Source organism: Brassica rapa, chromosome A04 (genome assembly GCF_000309985.2).
Source record: "Brassica rapa cultivar Chiifu-401-42 chromosome A04, CAAS_Brap_v3.01, whole genome shotgun sequence".
NCBI classification, from domain to species: Eukaryota; Viridiplantae; Streptophyta; class Magnoliopsida; order Brassicales; family Brassicaceae; genus Brassica; species Brassica rapa.
Genome location: NC_024798.2, coordinates 10840243 through 10860360, shown reverse-complemented (window position 1 = coordinate 10860360; position 20118 = coordinate 10840243). Strand labels below are relative to the sequence as shown.

At 31.9% G+C, this 20118-nt stretch overlaps 2 protein-coding genes across 2 annotated transcripts; one reads left to right on the top strand and one right to left on the bottom strand.

Moving 5' to 3' along the window:
• Nucleotides 1-257: 257 nt before the first annotated feature.
• Nucleotides 258-3296, top strand: LOC103864078. The gene is made up of 4 exons (XM_009141841.3): nucleotides 258-860; nucleotides 950-1105; nucleotides 1191-1304; nucleotides 1751-3296. The coding sequence occupies exons 1-4, from the start codon at nucleotides 312-314 to the stop codon at nucleotides 1856-1858; spliced, it is 927 nt and encodes a 308-aa protein (XP_009140089.1). The 5' UTR covers nucleotides 258-311; the 3' UTR covers nucleotides 1859-3296.
• Nucleotides 3297-11718: 8422 nt separating this feature from the next.
• LOC103864077 (general transcription and DNA repair factor IIH helicase subunit XPB1) lies at nucleotides 11719-16609 on the bottom strand. Its single transcript, XM_009141840.3, has 17 exons — nucleotides 16355-16609; nucleotides 16226-16269; nucleotides 16071-16146; nucleotides 15827-15995; nucleotides 15501-15723; nucleotides 15344-15397; nucleotides 14995-15135; nucleotides 14824-14904; nucleotides 14637-14724; nucleotides 14183-14520; nucleotides 13823-14092; nucleotides 13482-13645; nucleotides 13331-13403; nucleotides 13112-13225; nucleotides 12933-13013; nucleotides 12708-12851; nucleotides 11719-12109 (listed from the first exon to the last, which is right to left on the bottom strand). Exons 1-17 carry the CDS (start codon nucleotides 16362-16364, stop codon nucleotides 11876-11878), a joined length of 2304 nt encoding a protein of 767 aa, XP_009140088.1. The 5' UTR covers nucleotides 16365-16609; the 3' UTR covers nucleotides 11719-11875.
• Nucleotides 16610-20118: the final 3509 nt, after the last annotated feature.

The following is a 20118-nucleotide window of genomic DNA, read 5'->3' as shown; positions in this document are numbered from 1 at the left end:
TAATATAACAACAAAAGGAGCTTTTGCTCACATCATACAATCAAAAAGACAGTAAGACCAAGTGGAATTTGAATTAAATTATTTGAATGTAAGCATTTTGGTTAGAAATGTAAGAATACAAAACTTAAAGAAAAAATCCACAATACAGATAAACATAAGGATATATTAGTGAAATAAATTGTTGTTTCCGCCGTTATAAATACATTGTCACTCACCAGACAAAAGAAACCTAACCTGTTATGTCTTGGTTCTAACACAGAGAAACCAAACAGAACAGAACATAAATAGAGTTTCACTTCATCAGTTTCAAAATGGCTTCTTCAGATCTTTATATCTTTGATGGTTCTTCTTCATCTACGTCCTCAATTTTCCGAAACTCTAGTCCGGATATGTTCTCTTCAGACACTACAACAACAACAGATTTGTTCTGCAACAACGAACTCTACTCTGTTGATGAATCTCTCAACATGTTTGACCATTTCACCCCTCACATCCTCTCTTCATCTCCTCCAAGCGACCTTCTCGGAACCCTAACTCTCTCTCATCAGATTCCCACCGGGTTATATCCAAATATCTCAGACGCCGTCAAAACAGAGCAGTTTTACGGCGGCTCCGGTCATAATCAGACGGAAACGGTTGCATCAATGGCGAGAAGCTACAGTGCAATAGAGAATGCAGGAAGATATATGCAGAGAAGCTTTAGCACCAACTCCGTAGACGGAAAACCAAATCAGATTCCCTTCAACAACGTTCCGATAATGGATTCTTTAAATATCCATTACAATACCTTGAACTCGCCGGAAAATGATTTCTTTTCCGGTCAGATGATGCGGCGAGTCTACAGCACAGGAGATTTGCAGGTCTCTGTTTTATTGCTCTGTTTCTTGCTTTTTGGTGTAATTTTGCCAAAAGTGTTTTGATTTTGATTTTCTTTTTTTGTATCTCTCAGAACACAAGAAAGAATGTTGCCGAGCAGAGATCATCGGAGCCGTTTCCAGACGCGCAGAACTTGAAGGTGGGACGTTACAGTGCAGAGGAACGTAAAGAGAAGATCTCAAAGTACAGAGCTAAACGTAACCAGAGAAACTTTACCAAAACTATAAAGGTAAACGGTCTAATAACATTTCTCAAATTTTAAAGTCTTTTATTACTTTATTTTGATTAGTAATTTTTTTAAAATGGAAAAAAAGTACGCATGCAGGAAAACGTTGGCGGACAGTAGACCTAGAATACGTGGAAGATTCGCACGCAACGAAGACGTTGTAGAAATTCCCACCATTGAAGACGATGACGCCGAGCTTTGGGTAAATTCATATTCTAAAACTAGTTTTCTTTTACTTGAATATTTTTAGTCAAAACCCCAAGTGAAAAAATTGTTGTAAATATAGTGCATATACATCTAGTCATCTAGATGTACAATATATATAAGTGCATGCATGTATCATAACACAAGCTACAATTTGATATTACATGTAGATTGTCGATGATTAAAACAAAATATATAGATGAATTATCAGACGTGGATAAAACATGTGGATTTAGATTTTAGAATTTAGCACACAAAGGTTTTTGTATTTTAGATGAAAAGAAATTATATACGCTTCGCGTTTACTTCATATATGTTTTAACGGATTTTGCATGTCATACCAAAACCATAATACAATGAAAACGTAACTAAATTAATTGTAACTGTAAGATGTGTGTAATTAACTAGAAAAGGTCTCTTATGTACTAAAACAATGATGTGCAGAAATTGGATGGGCTGCATGAGGAAAACGAAGCTTTTGGGAGCAGCTTTGTGGTGCAACAATCTCAATTGCAATACGCAGCTTCTGATTTTTCTTCTTCTTTCTGGTGAAAGACTTTTAATAAGACTAAGGTCGTACAATAGTTTTTAGAACAACGTAAATTTTAATAAGCTGCATTGTATTTAGTTTATATACTGAAAATGGCTTTGTCAGGTGTCCTTTCTTTTTGTGTGAATGTTGAAGTTCAATAATGTAAATTCAACGTATGCACAAATTAGATACTTGACTGAGGAAGAAGATTCTATTCTTTAATATAATGTCATTTTATAAGAATTTTAATCAGTGGACTTAAACATTGATTTTGTTATGCTCTTTATCACAAATTTATATTGTTATTTAATAATCCCTAACATGGAGAATCTTGGTCATCTTAGTGTACGAAAAGCATTGGAAATTATTGCGTTTGTATTTTGCTCAAGTCAAATGAGTCCACTCAATATACAAATCCCGTGGGAAACATTACAATTTCTTTTTGTAACTATGTATCATCACTAGGATAATTATTAAAATTATTAGGAAATAGGTTAGTTCATCTAATTATATAATAAGCTTTTTATTAAACTAACAACAAATTCATTATTAAATAAAAGTTACGGAATTTCCTAATGTTGCTATAGTATATATGGAAATTAATGATTTTGAATAATAAAAGATTTTGATAAAAATTAAAGTATCTTATATCATATTTTTTTAATTTTAAAATATTAAAATAAATTAAACAATCATAATAACCATATAATCAAAAATTTAGATTTTTTTGTATATGTTATATTTTGAATTTTTGAAAATGACTATAAATTACTAAAACTGTTAAAAGTCTCACATTCAAATTTTGTGATCCATGGTTTAAAGTTTTTGTTATGACAAAATACAAACAATTACAAAATCATATAAGTAAAAAATCTAATTTAATTAATTATTAAGATTAATATTTTAATATGATGAATAACCATTGTAATCATATGGTTATCAATTTAATATTAACTTTAGAAATCAGTAAACCTAACAAGTTGTTTACTTAGACATAATTTAACTTCCAGTAAAGTTTAGATATAATAGTCAATCAACTATATATGCATTTCTTCCATCACAATTCAGTTTCCCCCTGCATTCAGATAATATTATCCTAGCTAGTAAGGCACCTCTTATCAAGTTATCACTGAAAACACTTCAGGAAATACCTTTTAAGCATAATTGGTAATTTGATTGAATCACATTTATTCGGAAAATAAAGAAGAAGAAACGGAGGCTCACATGTGTTTTCTTGTATCTAAAACAGATTCATTGTGGAGGAAAAAAACAAAAGGACTGAAAATAGCACTTTGAAGGAAGATCCATTTATCGTAATTTTATATAGTATCTTTTTTTTTTAACTTATTTTGCAATCGTGCTATATTTAACAAAGTGATGTCAAATCCAATGGGCAATGGCATTATTAGCCGCGATAACAAATTATAAGAACAACCACCATAATACAACTAAATAATAGTATATATATAATCATGACTTAGCACACAATGAAACTTCAAGTTCAAAGATTCAAGTATTGGGCGGCATGTTCCCCCTATATATTATTTCATGTCATTAGCTTAATAGCAATCAATTTGTTACTTTATGCCTCTTCTTTCTGAAATTTGAGCTAAAGTAAATCAAGTTGTATATCTTAATAAAAATAAATTTTTTGTACGGTTAGTTGAGAAAAACAATTATTCATCATTTTATCATATTTTATTAATAATATCATATATCTAAAACAGTTTAGAAATCCAAACCTATAATATAAGATTTATATATGAAACATCAAAAGGAAACTTACGAGCATTACGTGAGATTTGTGTGATAAAAGAAAGTGAATCCCTATATATTTCTAAGAAATTCTTCCAAATAGATAGAAATATAGGTCATTTTTGGATGTTGACACTGTCTTCATCAATTTTTTTTAAAAAAATTTTTGTAAGAGTTACCATGTTTTGTTTGTGAAACACTAGCATGTTGTCTGTCTAAACAAACGCTTTCAATTCTGTATATAAAGGAGAGAAACACTATTAAAGAATAAAGATTCATAATTCTCATCATTGATCATTTTACACCATTTTAAATTTTTGATAGCAAAACCAATGCAAGCTGAAACATTATCTTAATATTTTCACGAATCATATATATATGCATATAACACCAACCGGCTGATTAAAAAATGAATACGTCTAAGCTAATCCATTAGATTGCAAGTTGTTTTAGCCAAATTGCATAGTTAGTTGTCATTATTCTCTGAGCTAGATTTCTCACACTTGCGCTGAAAAATCACAGTCAAAAATCACATTTTTTATCATTCCCCCATTCAAACATATCTACAAATCATGTTGTGGAAAATTGAGGAACCAAAAGAAAGGAAACGTTTTAATATTTTTTAGCTTGTAAGAATATAGGAGATGCCATCATAAGACGAAACTACACCTGTACAAATTCTCAATTTAAACATGTAAAGAGTTGAAGATATAAAGCAGTGTCAATATTCTAGAAAAAGTGAACATTTGCCTAAAGTACTCAATTTACAGAATCGTTACACTATGGGAATCGTGACTTCTTGTCATTACCAAAAAATTATCGTTATTGATTAGAGAAGGTTGATGAATGACAGTTTAATAGGAAAACAAAATTTTAACTTTTAAATGCACACTAAGGAATGTAAGTTGATTCTTTTTCTTAATAGTTAATGTGTAGAAATAGTAAATAAAAGACCCTTTTCTGTATTTGGCAATCATGAAACATAATCAACTAACCAAAGCATGATTCCAAAATTCTTTGACCAACTGCGTTATATTTTGTGGAGTTAGGGTTGAGCAAAATATCCGTAAATTTTGTTTAGATCCGTTTTACATTTCTATTTGAACCGGAAAATTTGGATATCCGTAAATCTACGAAGCAAAACAAATAATAATATGTAATATCTGTAAAACAAAATGAATCACACATACTCTTACTTTTAAGAAAGGATATCAGATCAAATCCGTTATATAGTACATATATATCATATATTTTAAAATTATATACATAAATTATTTAATTATTATATTTTATGTAAGTTGTAAAATACTTTTATTTATTAAATTAATTATTAGTTATTAAAGTTTGAAATTTGAATAAAATTATATTTTTATTTATTAAATTAATTATTAGTTATTAAAGTTTGAAATTTGAATAAAATTTTATACTTTTAATAAAACTTTCTTTTATATATTTTTTTAATTATTTAAGTTTTATTTTATTTATACGGATCAAATCAGATATCCGATTAAAAAATAAAAATTTAGATATCCGATTCATGGACACCCCTAACATTTTCATTCTTTCTCACTTTGCTAACAGTATTTGGTAATAGTGTTTCTTTTCTTCTCGCCAATTATTATTGTATGATCAAAAAACACCAAAGATGAATAACTGCAGGTGAAACTAAGTGATGGTCTTTGAACCATAAGCCAAAAGCTCATTCAAAATGAGTAGAAAACTGTCCAAAACGATAACCAAATGTTAGTCCAAAACTAAGATTCACGTTTGAACCTGAAGAGATATGAGGCTCAAACATGTGATTAGATTTATCTCTTCACTTATTTATATCGTAATATATCTTTAGTGTTAAATTTTATTTTAAAATTTTATGCTTTATATTTTAAAGAATTTTCTCAGAAATTCTAATGAACAATATTTTACATTTTTAACGCGAACAAAACTTTGTTTTCACTATACAAAATATCCACTATTGAAATTTGTCAAATACTATGTCAAAGAACAACTAAGTATTTCATCAAAATATCCACTATTGAAATTTGTCAAATACTATGTCAAAGAACAACTAAGTATTTCATCAAAATATGGTGACGAGATCAAACAAGAATGCATAATTTAAACTAGAATAATTAATACATCATATTAAAAAAGAAAATCTTATTTTTATGGTATTATGGAAGTTGATAGTATCATGAAAATATTACATTCACTATACAAAATATCCACTATTGAAATTTGTCAAATACTATGTCAAAGAACAACTAAGTATTTCATCAAAATATGGTGACGAGATCAAACAAGAATGCATAATTTAAACTAGAATAATTAATACATCATATTAAAAAAGAAAATCTTATTTTTATGGTATTATGGAAGTTGATAGTATCATGAAAATATTACATTCATGGTTTATGGAACTTATAACTATTTTAGAAATATTCCTAATAGATTTATGAAAAAGAGTGAGAAACCCTAATCCAACTATGTTAGTGTAATAAATTCTCTATATATAAGAGGAGCTTGTATGTTATATTCTATTTTGTGTTTTCACACCAAACAAGCCAATTTGTAAGCTTGAGAGAGAGAATGTGTATAATCTTTGTTCTAAGGTTATAGTGGATTGTCTTTTCCAGGCCCTAGAGACGTAACCACTTTATGCGAATTTTGGATAAACAATTGTTTGTGTCTTTATCTTCTACTTTCTTTCCGCGTTCCTCTTCTACTGTTCTCAATTCTAAGAATTTATATTCTCTAACCTACGTTAACAAGTTCGCGAGTTTGTGTGTTCGATTCTTGTTCTAGGTCAAACTATATCAGTCATCGAGACACAACAAAGTGGTATAAGATCTCTAAGTTGTGCCAACTTCAATGGTGAATGCAAGAATCGAAATCGATCAATTTGATGAGAAGGGAGACTTATCTTTGTGGAAGAAGAGGATGCTAGTGCTTCTTTCAGTCTTTGGTTTAAAGGATGTACTAGAAGAATCTTCGCCACTTTTTGCATCAGTGATTAAGAAGGATGAAAACGAAAAATGCATCCATGGAGCGATTGGTAAAAGAGGAAGCTGGAAGACTTGAAAGATCAGAGAAGGGAATGAATTAGATAATTCTCAATGTGAGAGATCATGTGTTAAGGAAGATCGAGTTGTGTACGCCATATGCTTCTACATGGTCTACGTACGATGGAGATGTTATATCTTTCGAAAACTCTACCGAATAGAATTCACTTGCACGAAAAATTTTAGCCTTCAAGAAGGTTAATACTCGGACTAGAATGAGAATATCAATGACTTCTTGAAGGTTGTGTCATGCCTGTCAAGCCTGAATGTAACTGTGTCAGAGGAGGTGCAAGTGATTTTGCTTCTGAATTCGCTACCTTCACGGTTCAACGCTCTCAAGGAAACACTTAGGTATAACAAGTATACAATAAGTATACTTTGCCATTGGAAGATATGACGAGTGATGCAAGGTCTAAAGACAAAGTTTTTTAAATATCTAGGGTTTCACATGATGATGGTGAAGGATATTATGCTAGAGGCAGGTCTGAGAAAAACATTCTGTGAGAAATAATAAGGCTAATTCTTGATTAAGTTCAGGGTCTAGAATAACATGCTAGTTCTGCAAGAAGCAGGGACATACCAGATAAGACTGTTATGCTAGAAAGAAGTGTGGAGAAGATGTGTAGTGGATGTTGTGATACCTGATTCACATGTTGGTGCATTGTCCGCATTGATGCAATATCCGCGATAATAAATCCTATGTATTAAAATCTTAAAACTAACTTCCATTTTTGATAACATGCAATAAGGAGAAGTTTGATAGATTCACAAAACTCCCTAACATCAGATTCTAGGATCATTCAAACATTTAATCACACTTTTGATACGCTAAACAACCTAAAATCAAGAACTAGGTTGTCAATCCAATTGAGTACTAAACACAATCTAGATGAAGAAATTGATATATTGTCTTTTATTGTAGCAAATCATAATAAAAAAAATCCATGAGTTTCCTTGAAACCCAAAACCTAATTAATGAACTACTAAGACATGGTAGAAGAAACACATAGAGATGATGAATAATGCATAATGAAATTAGAAATCATAGATGGGGTTGATAACTTCCATTTTTGATAACATGAAATTAGAAATCATTATGGATTAAACTAAACTGAAAATATGGAAAATCAAAAAATTTATTTTACTCGTATTAAACCAACAGACAAACCAATCTTCAATAAAACACACATAACGTTTCATCTAACCGATGATCGACCTAAAACTGATTGCATTGAAAAGCTAACTCAATTATCTATCATGTGTCCAAATTTGAAAGGCATCTATTGGTGCAAAGTTCCTCATATGTTGCTAAATTTCTGATGTATATGCACAGTTCTATATTTTTTAATGCTCATTTGCATCTAATTCGACACATTCTATTTTAAATCAACCTAATACCTAGCGATATTCTGTAAAAGACTAAAAGATTCCAAAACATATACTATGACTCGATAAACAACTTAAAACCAAAATTAGAAATGGACAAAAACACTGTTTATCAGTAAAGTATACAGTATATAGAAGAAAAGGAAGAATCTCATAAATTTCTGTGAATTGTGATCTTAAAGGAAGTGATGATGATTTGAGCTTCAATCTGGTCCTTCTTTACGGAAAATTCTTTATTTGTTCTCTTTGTTATGCTCCACTTGACTAGAATAAAGGCCAAAGGGTGACACAAAATAACTAAAATGTAAATTGCATAATTTACGAACTTCGATTTTCTGTCGATAAAATACCAAAAATCTCTTATAGTACAATTTACTAGTGAGTAAACTATAGAACTATATATGATGTCTACTTTTAACTCAAATGCTGCACATTTTTAATATTTTCTTTTCAAAAGTGAGTATAGTGTAATGTATCGAAGATCAGTAACATACTAACATGTACTATATATATCATCAGTATACATGCATAAAAGGAAATAGTTATGTGTACTTTTCTTCTTGTGTTTGGCTTTTCAATTGAGAAGCATAGTGAGAGAACAATTGTCAACTTTTTATACAAAATTAAGTTTCATGATTAATTCAACTTACCTTCTTGGTGATGGCTTCTTTTTCTCTTTTCATAATAATTAATTATCTGCAACCAATGGGTGGTTGCCATTTTAAAATTTTGTGAAATACTTTTTTATCCTAGAAAGAAATAGATATAGAGAATATCAACCAGTGAGAACTTAATGTATGCAGAAATTTAATAAATGTCATTGAAAAAGCGGTCAAAGTGCCACTACCTACATGGACTTTTATAGGTTTAGTTAATAAAAATACAAAGATGGTATCGTGTACATATAAAATAGAAATTGAAAAATAAATAAGAAAATAATATTCCTCCAGCGTGGGAATAACCTTAATATATATTCGTTTTATCTTATAATTAATTATATTTTTGTCGTTGTGTGAGCTTGAAGAGTATCTTACCAACTTCTTCCACGAATGCAGACGAGCCTCAAATGTATATATATGCACATACATTTCAAAAGTTACTTTCTATTTCTTGGTCATCGTTTCAAATTTATAGAATACTGGCTAATTTAAACAAAAACTTATATTCCTATTGTTTCACCCACAAAGTAAACAATAAACCAATTGTATGTTTTTTACTGAATACATATTGTTATGGTTGTGCCTTGTGAGCTGATTATCGAGTCTTGCAAATTATGCAGTTTTCTTGAACTCTTTTTTCACATATCACCTCTAGATGCCGTTTTCTATACTATTATTTATGAAGTGATTTAGCTTATTTGTCATGATTTCCATGATTTTAGGTAATTTTACTTATTTGTCATGTTTTAATTAAGTTTAAACTGAATCATTAATTTATTAATAGTTTTTAGCTGAGTTCATAATTTATTAATTTAAATAATATAATTATAAAATATGTAACTAAATATATAATTAATTTAATTTTTCTTATTTGTCATGTTTTCCATGCTTTTAGTCAGTTTTGCTTATTTGTCATGTTTTTATTAGGTTTTAGCTTAATCATTGATTTATTAATAATTTTATCATGATTCTCATGATTTTAGGTAATTTTGCTTATTTGTCATGTTTTAATTAAGTTTAAAATGAGTTATTAATTTATTAATAGTTTTTAGCTGAGTCCATAATTTATTAATTTAAATAATATAACTATAAAATATGTAACTAAATATATAATTATTTTAATTTTTCTTATTTGTCATGTTTTCCATGCTTTTAGTCAGTTTTGCTTATTTGTCATGTTTTTATTAGGTTTTAGCATAGTCATTGATTTATTAATAATTTTTAGCTGAATCACTAATTTATTAATTTTAAAAAAATATTTGTAATGAATTTTATATATAATTAAAAACGAATTTTGATTTAATAATATTTAAATCTATATGTTATATTTAAATTTGTATTTTCTTATTTCTCATATTTTATTAGGTTTTAAGCTCTTATATAAGTCATTTATTTATTATTATCTTTTAACTGAGTATTTATTAATTTTCACAAAACACGTAATGAATTTTATATATAATAAAACACGCATTTTATTTTAATAAAATTAAATTTATATGTTATATTAAATAATTAATTATAAACTAATATAATAAAATTGTGAAAATATATTTAAAAATAAAAAGAATTCTTATATATATATATTGTGTTGCTATCTGAAAACAATATTTTTATTATAAAGTTAAAAACTAAGATATAAAACAATTTATAATTAAATATTAGTTAAACAAAAATATTTATATAAAGATATTTTCTAAACTATTTCTAATATATGAGTGTTTTAAAACTTTTAACACAATAATAAGTACATAGTTTGATGAACATTTTTTTTACATATATAAATAATTTGATGTTTGACTTAACTATTTAAAATCATAAATAATAACTTAACTTGTGACTGAGTTCAAAACAAATTTTTTTTTTTACTTTAAACCAGTTTAAGTTTAATCCGTGAAACATTATAGCTTCAGTTGGTGACCATTAGAAGAATGAAAAAAATAAACAAAATAAAAATAAATTTCATTTGAGGAATTGGAAAAATTAAAAAAATAAAATGAATTTTTGTTCAATTTGTTCATTATCAAAATTGCATAGGAAATTTTTTTCTTATAAATTCATTCCTCCATGGGAATTTAGAAGAAAAAAGTGGGATCTACATTTCAATAATTTAACTAAAATTTCAACATAACTGGTATAAATTTTTGAGGAACGAAGAATTCACCAAAAAAATTTTCCTTCAACATATTCACCAATTAGAGTTTTATAATACCAATTTTTTGGATTAATAAGACATAAAATAATAAGTATTTGTAAGATGATTATGCCCGCATGTGCGGGTAAAACACCTAGTGCCAAATATATAGAACACCCAAAATACACAATCTTTGATATCAACAATAAAGTTTTTGAACTTTTTATAAAAAAAAAACTTCGTTGTTATTCATGCTATACAGGCCCGGTTTTTTTAATATTTTTCTAATTTACAAAATTGAGCTTGTACACCCAAAATATACAATCTTTGGCTTCGAATGTTTACAACCGTTCCGCCCTGCATCGCAGTTAACAGTTACAAAATACACAATCTTTGGCTTCGAATGTTTACAACCGTTCCGCCCTGCACCGCAGTTAACAGTAACAAATTTTTTTACATATACCATATATCTATATGTTTTTATAACTGTTAAAACTGCACCGCAGTTGAACCGCTTGTCCTGCACCGCTCAAACCGCAGTCACCGCCGGTGGCCTGATGCGTTTTAAGAGTTTGATGTGTATATTTTTAATTATGGTGAAATAGAGGAGACGATCAAGATGGCGTCTTTCCTCATGACTTTTTTCATTTCTCTTTGTTTTACCATAGTTTTTGCTACTTTGGAATTCTGAAACAAAATAATTATGCTATGCTAACTTTGAAATAAAAGAATAATTTATATAATATTTTTAAGATGCATCTTTTGATTACTTGTCCATTTTAGCTTCTGTGCTCCAAGTTTCATGATAATGTCTTTCTTGTTTCACTGTTAACACTTTACCTTTTTGTTTGTCAGTAACACTTCTACTTTAAAAAAGGAAAGAAACCAACTGCCACAAAAAGAAAATCCACTACATATAATTAAGTACAAAGTAAGTTCTGAAGAGAAATTCTCCAAAAAGTTACAATTGCTTATGACAACTCAAAAACAAACTAAACGCCAGCGAAGAAGAGGGCTATGAAACCTTTTCTTGGTTTACCTTGTGTGTTACACGAAACGTTTCTTGAAGAGTTGGTGTCGTTTTGTAGGGTCTTTAGGCTTCCTGGATTGTTGACCAGAAGATTTGTGACGGCCAGAGTTGAATTCCTGGTACACAAATCCTTTTGCACCCGACATTTCACTCATCAGTCCCTTCCTCCGTCTCGCCGCTTGCAGGGCCATTCCGTCTGTGTCTTCTTCCAGTTGCTCTAAACCAACCAAGTCGTCTCCAGCATTCAACACCTGTGTGGATCAGTGTTTTTAATTTCGGTTGAACCAAGTTAAACCAAAAACATATCTGGGTTAGTGAATAAATACAAGGGTTGTTTGTAATCCACTACCGAAAAAATTCTATTAGCTATTTTTTGTATTAAACCAATATAATAGAAATTAAGAAAATGGACGCTGTCACAAATAAAAACTTTTACCCTTCTCACTATATTTGATTTGTTCTTCTGAATTTTTGTAATTCAGTAACAAGAAAAATTTAAGTTAAAATATTGATTTTATGTTTGTTTTCTCGGTTTGTATTTATTTGTTTGAAGATTATTTTTTATTGAAAACCTTAATAATTAAAACTTCGTAAAATCTTTAGTAAAATAAATAAAAAAACATGTAGATTTAGTTTAAACATTTATTTTATAATAAAATTCAATGAAAAAGGTTTAAATCCGGTCAAACAGTAATGACCCATGACCTTAGTAATGACCCATGAGTCCATGACCTAAAAGCTTTTCTGTCCGGTTTAAAAACATTGATGTGAAAAAGATAGTTTAAAAAAAAAGTAAATCATAAAAAGACTTTAAATTGCTTAAGAATAACAACTAACAAGGGAACAAACCTTGGCGAGAAGGGATAACTGTTCTTCTTGACTGTGGTAGCTTAAGCTCGAACCGGCATCAGCAGGTGGAAGACTTGTTATAACTTTAAAGCTGTAACCTTGGTCGATCAAGAACTGCTGTCTCTTCGTTGAATAATACATTTCCTGCCAAAAAAATTTTGGATTTAGCGTTCAGGAGATCATAAGAAATCAAACTACACTAGCGACTTTTGTCTGTCCTTATACCTGCGTATCTGTAGAAACAAGTGAGTAGAAGAATGCATTGTACTCTTCTTTTCCACCAGCCATTCTATCTTCAATTTTACCCTGTTTTTGAAATAAGAACCTAATTATCTTGGATTCAACTAACCAAGAAGGAACTAGGAGAGACAACGTGATGAGCAAAAGAATATCAGAGATCAAACCTTGGCCCTAAGAATACGACCCAGACGCTGAGCCTCTTGACGTCTAGAACCAGCATGTGACGAAATCTGGATGATCACATTAGCTTCAGGAATATCTATAGAGTTATCACCAACCTGAAGTCAAAAAAAGAAACCGATCCATTATTGTTAAGTTCCTCTGTGAACATAAACAGATATCTATAATTTCAAGTTAAGGGAAATGTAAAAATGCTAATATACCTTTGACAAGAAGACGGTGTTCACGTCTTTACTGGTTTTAAACGCCTCTAGAATTTTGGTTCGTTCGATATGGCTACAGATAAAAAACAAGCGTTTATTAATTGAATGAATCACGCAAAAGTGTGTTTTCAATAAAAGTTCTTTAACGAACCTAGTTGCACCATAAATCATCGGTTTGCGGAGTTTCATTGCATACTCTGTCAGAGCAAAAAGATTGTCTGCAAAGACAATAATTTTATCCCCACGTTGTTGTTCATGGAAACGTATAAGAAACTCACACGCTCTGAACTTGTTAGGGTTCATTACATAAAGTGCCTGCAGATATTAGAAGACAAGATATATATGTACGTGTCAGACCAACTGAAGTGGTTTACTGCTCTACACACTAAAAAAGCCTATCATATGAATGTTTACTATATTCTAAATTTCTAATCCTCCAGACTACATAAACTTAATGGATTATAAAATGAGAACAAGCTTATATTCATGAACCTGTTTTTTCTTAGAGTTCTCTTTCTTCAGATATTCTGCAAAAAATTCCTTGGTCATAGGACACCATACTTCAGCACACTGAACATTTGCAATAAAGCCTCCTTTAACTAAATCTAGCCAATTGGCTTCATATAGTTTCGGGCCAATGAGGAAGTTCAAATCTGTAATCTTTTCGTCTTCTCTCACAAGGGTGGCTGTAAGTCCTAGCTTGCAGTGGGATTTTGTGATACTGATGACTTTCCTAAACATCTGGGCCGGAACAACATGCACCTACAAAAACCATAATTCTTGAGTGCATTCATGAGCTAAACATATAACTTTTCCGCAAAGAGAAAATCACAATGAAAACTATTTGATTACCTCGTCCATGAGTAACAACCCCCACTCTCTGTTCCTCATTTCTTCTATGATCTTCTCTGATTCCTCGGATCGTTTACCACCAAAGGCAACCATATTATAAGTTGTCACAACAACACCAGCATTTCCACGGAATCGCTCTTTACTATCAGAAGTGAAACGGCATATTTGGTCATCTCTTATAGTAGACCACAGCTTGAACTGGAAGGCCCACTGGTCCACCGAAACAGCATTTGTAGCCAAACAAAGACAACTCTTTTTTATACGAGCAGCTGCAGAAACACCAACTAGAGATTTACCAGCACCACAAGGCAACACTATAATCCCAGATCTTGCTCGTCCTGCAAAATGCTAGATCAGTCGACGTATGACAGCCCACGGGACCATACAAATATAAATATCCCATCAAGTTAAGCAAATGCGGTTTTGTAAACAAAAGAGATGAAGACAGTTATACCGTTCCCAAACATTTTGCTCAAACTTTTTTCCTGGTACGGCCTCGGCTGAGCATGGGGCTTCAGTTCCATGTCAAGATCAGGATTAACCTGACAGACACCATAATCAAGTTATTCAACAATCATGAACATGTAGTGCATATCATATGTTAAGAAAAAATAGGCCTCAAGTGTATTTTTTAAACTCACGTTGTCGTTCCTGAAGTCATATTCCTCTAACATGGGGTAATTCAATTCACTTGGCAAGCAACGCTGCTTTACAGTCTCCACCTACACATGAACAATGCCAGCCAAGTAAAGATCACTAACATTACGAAACTCATTAAGACGCCATTTCAGACACATAGTCAGGAAATTTACCAGTGCAGGGTCTATCTCAAACGAGTGAGTTTCTTTCTCTTCTGCAGCAGCTGCCAACTCTGCTGCATTCAACAGCTCCCCATGTCCTGCTTCAAGTTCACCGCTTGTTTTGCCGACTGTGAATCCATCACCGCCGTATGGCTATCAAAAAATTAGTCTAAGTTAGTTCGACATACAGTGGATAGCACAATGGTATAAGAATCCCATGAGAAGAAGAAGGTTAATCAAGTCTTATGTAGCAACTGGACAGAGTTCCAAAGAACTTAAGAATAAACACACCGAAACCAAGAACCTGAGATAATCCGGGAATGGTGACAAAAGATATAATAAATGGAAGAGTTCAACGTACCTCGTAAAATCTAGCTTTGCTTATAACAACATCATTGCCAAGCTTTTTCAGCACCTGAGATCAATGTTTTTAAAGAAAAGAATTAGCAACAGAGACACGAGACCAATATCCAAATAAAACAAGACCAGAGAAAAGAGGGTAAGGCTTGTGAACTTACCTCAGGGAACGGGGATTCAATAAAATACCGATTCTTTTTCAAAACCAGCTTCACTTTCCCGTAGTTGGCAGTAGAAGCATTGATGAAATCAATCATATCCTTGGGTAGCTTAGTCTTAGACAGCTTATTCAAAACGGATATGATGGTTTCCGTCTCAAGACCGACGGAAACAGCAGCATACAGAGAGTGAGGTGTTAAATTATATTCGTGCATCGACTCTGGCCTGCAATAACAAAACAAGATCAACCCAATAAAGACCACTCATGACATCACTAAACCTTTGAATCATGCATAACAAAAAAATCATAAATGAGCAGTGAGAGGACCTGCAAACGGGCTCAGCAATTGCGATAAGGAAGTCATAAGCCTGCTTGTAGAGAGGAGAGAAAGTTTCCAAGAAAATCCTTCCATCAGCACAAGCCCACAAGGGTCTGTTGCCATGATCTGGCTTCAACTCCAACTTGCTAAAATCAGTATTCATCTTCTCTCCTTCGCCTATAAAAAGAAAGAAACCATTAATAATGTCTCTTCGTTCTCTTCCAAATATATAGAAGCGTAGTAAAGTTTTACCATCACGAGAATCTTCATCAGCATCATCACCCAGGTAGTACTCTTCATTTTGGGTGTTCTTCATCTTATGATCATCCTGACATACAGTGAATGAATTAACATTGAGAAAGAGAGAAAGAGGCTAATTAAAATTGATTCCAAGGGGAAGAACGAACCTTGCCACCGTACTTCATCTTCTTGCTAGATCTTCCTCTTTCACCTGAACAATCAAAACAATTGTTCGCATTTATATATTTTTCTGACGGATAATTCCAGAAACCACCAAAATAAAATCAGATGATTACCGTTTCCCATCTTAATTGAATCGATTCAGAGATTTATATATAGCTTTTTTTTTGTCAATCAAGTTACGAAGAGGAGACCACGGCGGCGTGGAGTTCCGTTGTAAGTTATACGTCGAATCGAGCCGGAACGACGGAGAAGATTCTGATTTGGATTTGGAATCGGGTCGGTTTCTGTGAGAGAGTCGGTAACTGGTTTTGATGAGAACGAGTGAACGACGAAGAGATGGTTAAGCGGAGGAGACGGGCTCTTAGCATTTATAAAAGAAAGGTTAAAATAACGGATCAAATATGGCTTTACTATGGGCCTTTCTATTACCATATTGGGCCACCTACCATTTTGTATAACGGAACGAACCTTCTTTTTTTTTTCAACATCATCTACACATTAATTTGAAACTGTGTGAAAGAATTGATACTATACATTGCCATATGGTACTTAATGATACTTTGTTGTTTGACTATGTTTTGACCTTGACTATATTTCTCGTCTCAAACCTTGTTAGCTCCGTTCTTTTCACGAACGCTGACACTTGCGTCAGCGTCAAGAAAATTACTCTTATCAACCATGGCTGACACAACATCCGCGAAACAACGTAACTTGTTTTCAGTCGCGCAGCAATCAGCAAAGAGTGAAACGGACGCCGAAAGTTTTAGCGTTAGCTACGTCTTGCTTTTTCAGTCGCGCGGCAATCGGCAAAGAATGAAACGGCTACGGTTCCGTCAAATTTGACTCCGTCGTAGTATGTTTTTCTGACACTGACGCTGATCGCGGCGTTAATGAAAAGAACAGAGCTGTTATAAACTTTACTGAGTTTGGATCTCTTCATATTTGAGGTTTCTTTTTAAGCATTCTTCAGATAATTCCACACCTCCTAGCTGATTCTCTTCCCAACATGGAATACATTTGAATCTCGTTTCCATTCACTCCTTTGGAAATTTCAGACAAAGCTTTTCCTTTCTTTCTTTTCCTCATCATCATCAGTCCACACAGATTTTTTTTCCTTTGCACCCACATCTGTGTCATCCTCACCTTTGAATGTAGGTGATGATGTCATCCTACTTTGAACTGCAATCCAAGCATCCTTTTCAATTCTTTTTGTGAGCTTCCTCATCTTCATCTATAGTTTTATTCAGGATGGAATTCCAGTAGCTGATTTGACAAGTCCATCTTTTTTATAAAATCCTCATGTGTTGTAGAGTTATAAGCTGAGTCAGAAGCATATTCTGATACAACTGTAGAAAGCAGATGAATCGATAATAGTGTTTTAAGATGTATATAATACATTTAATTGAATTTTCACCAAAACAAAGAGACATTCTTAATTTGTGACCAACATATGCAGGTCTTGAATTGAGCATATGATAGTAATCTGATGAAAGATGATTAGGACAAGACCTTATTTTATTTTTTACACTAAAATAGAGTTTAGAGTAAAAATATTTTAGTGATATTCTATTTTCTACTTTATAATTGAGTAAAAAATGAATTTACTCTATATATATAGAATAAGTTGTTTTTTTTTTGTTTTTTTTTTGACATCGATAGATTATTCTATTACTCAAGTTTGAGATGGTGTGGGTAACCAGACGGAATAGAACGATCAAAAGGTCTATATGGAAAGATCTTGTCGTCCTAGCTAGGAAGTCCCAGGTCCGATTTTGTACTCGTGGAACATGGCTAATCTTGAATTCCGAAAAGCATATCTGCAAAGTCTCAATCCTCTCCAATTATGTTGCAAAACTAGACCAAGCTTGTGGTTCTTTAATCATTGCGATGAGATCTTTGCAGTATGTTCCGAAGCTCTGACGTGTCGAGTATTGTAGCATGCTCTCTATCGCCCATCTTAATGCTTCTACTTCAGTGTGCAGAGGAAACTCTCGTCGTATATAATTCTGTTTCCCCATAAGTTGAGCATTCCCCAAACTGTCTATCCAAGCTCATCCACTCCCGCTGAACTGTGATGTAGATGTCTATGATCCATTTATTAGACAAATATTACTCAAGCTTATAACTTGAGATTGGTCACTACTATGCTCATGTACAGTCAGTGGAATCATCGCATTCGCATTGAACCAGGCTTGACACTCACTCTCTGCATAGTGCACAAGCTCCATAGGGTCTCTGTCTATGCCCCTAAAAAGTTTATCGTTCCTAGTCTTCTAAATATACCAGATTATACAGGGATATGAATCCCTATCTAAGTCTGGCCCGACAATAATGTTCTTCCTCCAGAAGAGGTAATCCATATTAGCATAGATACTCGAGACAGTGAAAATATCTGAACTCGTTGGCGTTGAAGATAGAGCCCAAACTTGTAAAGCAGGCGGACACTCAAATATCGCATGAGTAACAGATTCTTCTGGTTCACCACATCTTGGACAGTAGTTATCGCACTTCATATTACGTCTTATCAAGGTTTTTTGTTACTGCCACATGACATGTTATCAATTGCTATATAAGATGGTGAATTTTCTGTGGAGCTTTTATCTTCCAAGCAAATGCTTGGAGCTTGGTTATACAGAGTTCTAAAATCTCCTTCTCCTCCTCACATCGCAATAAATTACGAGTTACCCAGTATCCTGATTTAACCGTGTACAGACCATTCTTCGGATCATTCCAACAGAAAATGTCACGTCTATGAGTAGAGCTTATGACTAAACTTCTTATGAGAGGTATGTCTTCAGCGACCACGTAACTCTCCAGCAATCCAACATCCCATTCTTTCGTTTCCTGATTGATAAAGTCGCTAACTCTCATGTTCGGATGCAAGACTGAAGCTAAGAGCCTAGCCGGTCTAGCTGGTGTTGTAGGGATCCAAGGGTCCTCCCAGACCTTGACCTCATATCCTGAGTGTGTCTTCTATATGATACCCAATAATAAGAGCTTTCTCGCTGCTGAGATACTAGTCCACACATACGAAGGACTATGTACTACTATTGCTCTTAAAGGCGAACTCTTTCTGTAATATCTCCCCCTCAGTACCCTAGCCACCAACGAATCAGGGTATTGGACCACCCTCCATAGTTGTTTTGCTAATAAGGTTGAACTCATGAATCATTCTATTTTCCACACTAATAGTTGTTTATTTTTGGTTATCATTCTATTTTCTACACTAAAATAGAGTTCTATTAGAGTTAAAACTCAGTTTTATTATTGAAAAAATAGAAGAAAACATTGGATATGGTCTAACATTTTCATTAAAAGAGAGAAACATTAGTTTGGTCACCTCCAAAATAGTTTATATGTGTCTTGTCTTACTATTGAAGAGCCCATTCTTTTAACCTAATTTTAGTTTTAATTATATGATTATGATTTAAAATTTCTTTTTTTGGGCATAAACAATCATATTATAAATTTTATGTTGTAGCATGTTTATTATGAACAATAATAATTAGTAAGATGTAAATAAAAATACATTTGGTGAGTATATAAAAATATAGAAAAAATTTCTAAAATAGCGTTAAAAAAATTTTGTCACAAAAATAAACCCTAAAGATCAAAATGTTTCACTAAAGAAGTAAATATACACTTATATGCCTATAATTAATTAATCTAGATCTTAGAGTTTAGAGTTAAGTGGTGGAGTTTAGGATTAATTGGTTAAAGTTTAGGGTTAAAGGATAGGGTTTTGGGATGATATTTCAAAATTTTAAAAATAAAAGAATATCATAAATTCTAAAATAAAAGATACTATTTTGATCATTTTATATTTATTTTTTTTGTTTAAGTCATTTTATATTTTTTAGGTTATTTTTGTGACAAA

What these genes read in the sequence shown, in the direction of transcription:
- LOC103864078 (XM_009141841.3), top strand. Translation starts at nt 312, where the DNA reads ATGGCTTCTTCAGATCTTTATATCTTTGATGGTTCTTCTTCATCTACG. An exon ending in ACAGCACAGGAGATTTGCAG is followed by an intron (nt 861 to 949) that starts GTCTCTGTTTTA and finishes TGTATCTCTCAG; the next exon opens with AACACAAGAAAGAATGTTGC. An exon ending in ACTTTACCAAAACTATAAAG is followed by an intron (nt 1,106 to 1,190) that starts GTAAACGGTCTA and finishes ATGGAAAAAAAG; the next exon opens with TACGCATGCAGGAAAACGTT.
- LOC103864077 (XM_009141840.3), bottom strand. An exon ending in GGTTGTTACTCATGGACGAG is followed by an intron (nt 14,093 to 14,182) that starts GTAATCAAATAG and finishes TGGTTTTTGTAG; the next exon opens with GTGCATGTTGTTCCGGCCCA. An exon ending in AGAACTCTAAGAAAAAACAG is followed by an intron (nt 13,646 to 13,822) that starts GTTCATGAATAT and finishes TAATATCTGCAG; the next exon opens with GCACTTTATGTAATGAACCC.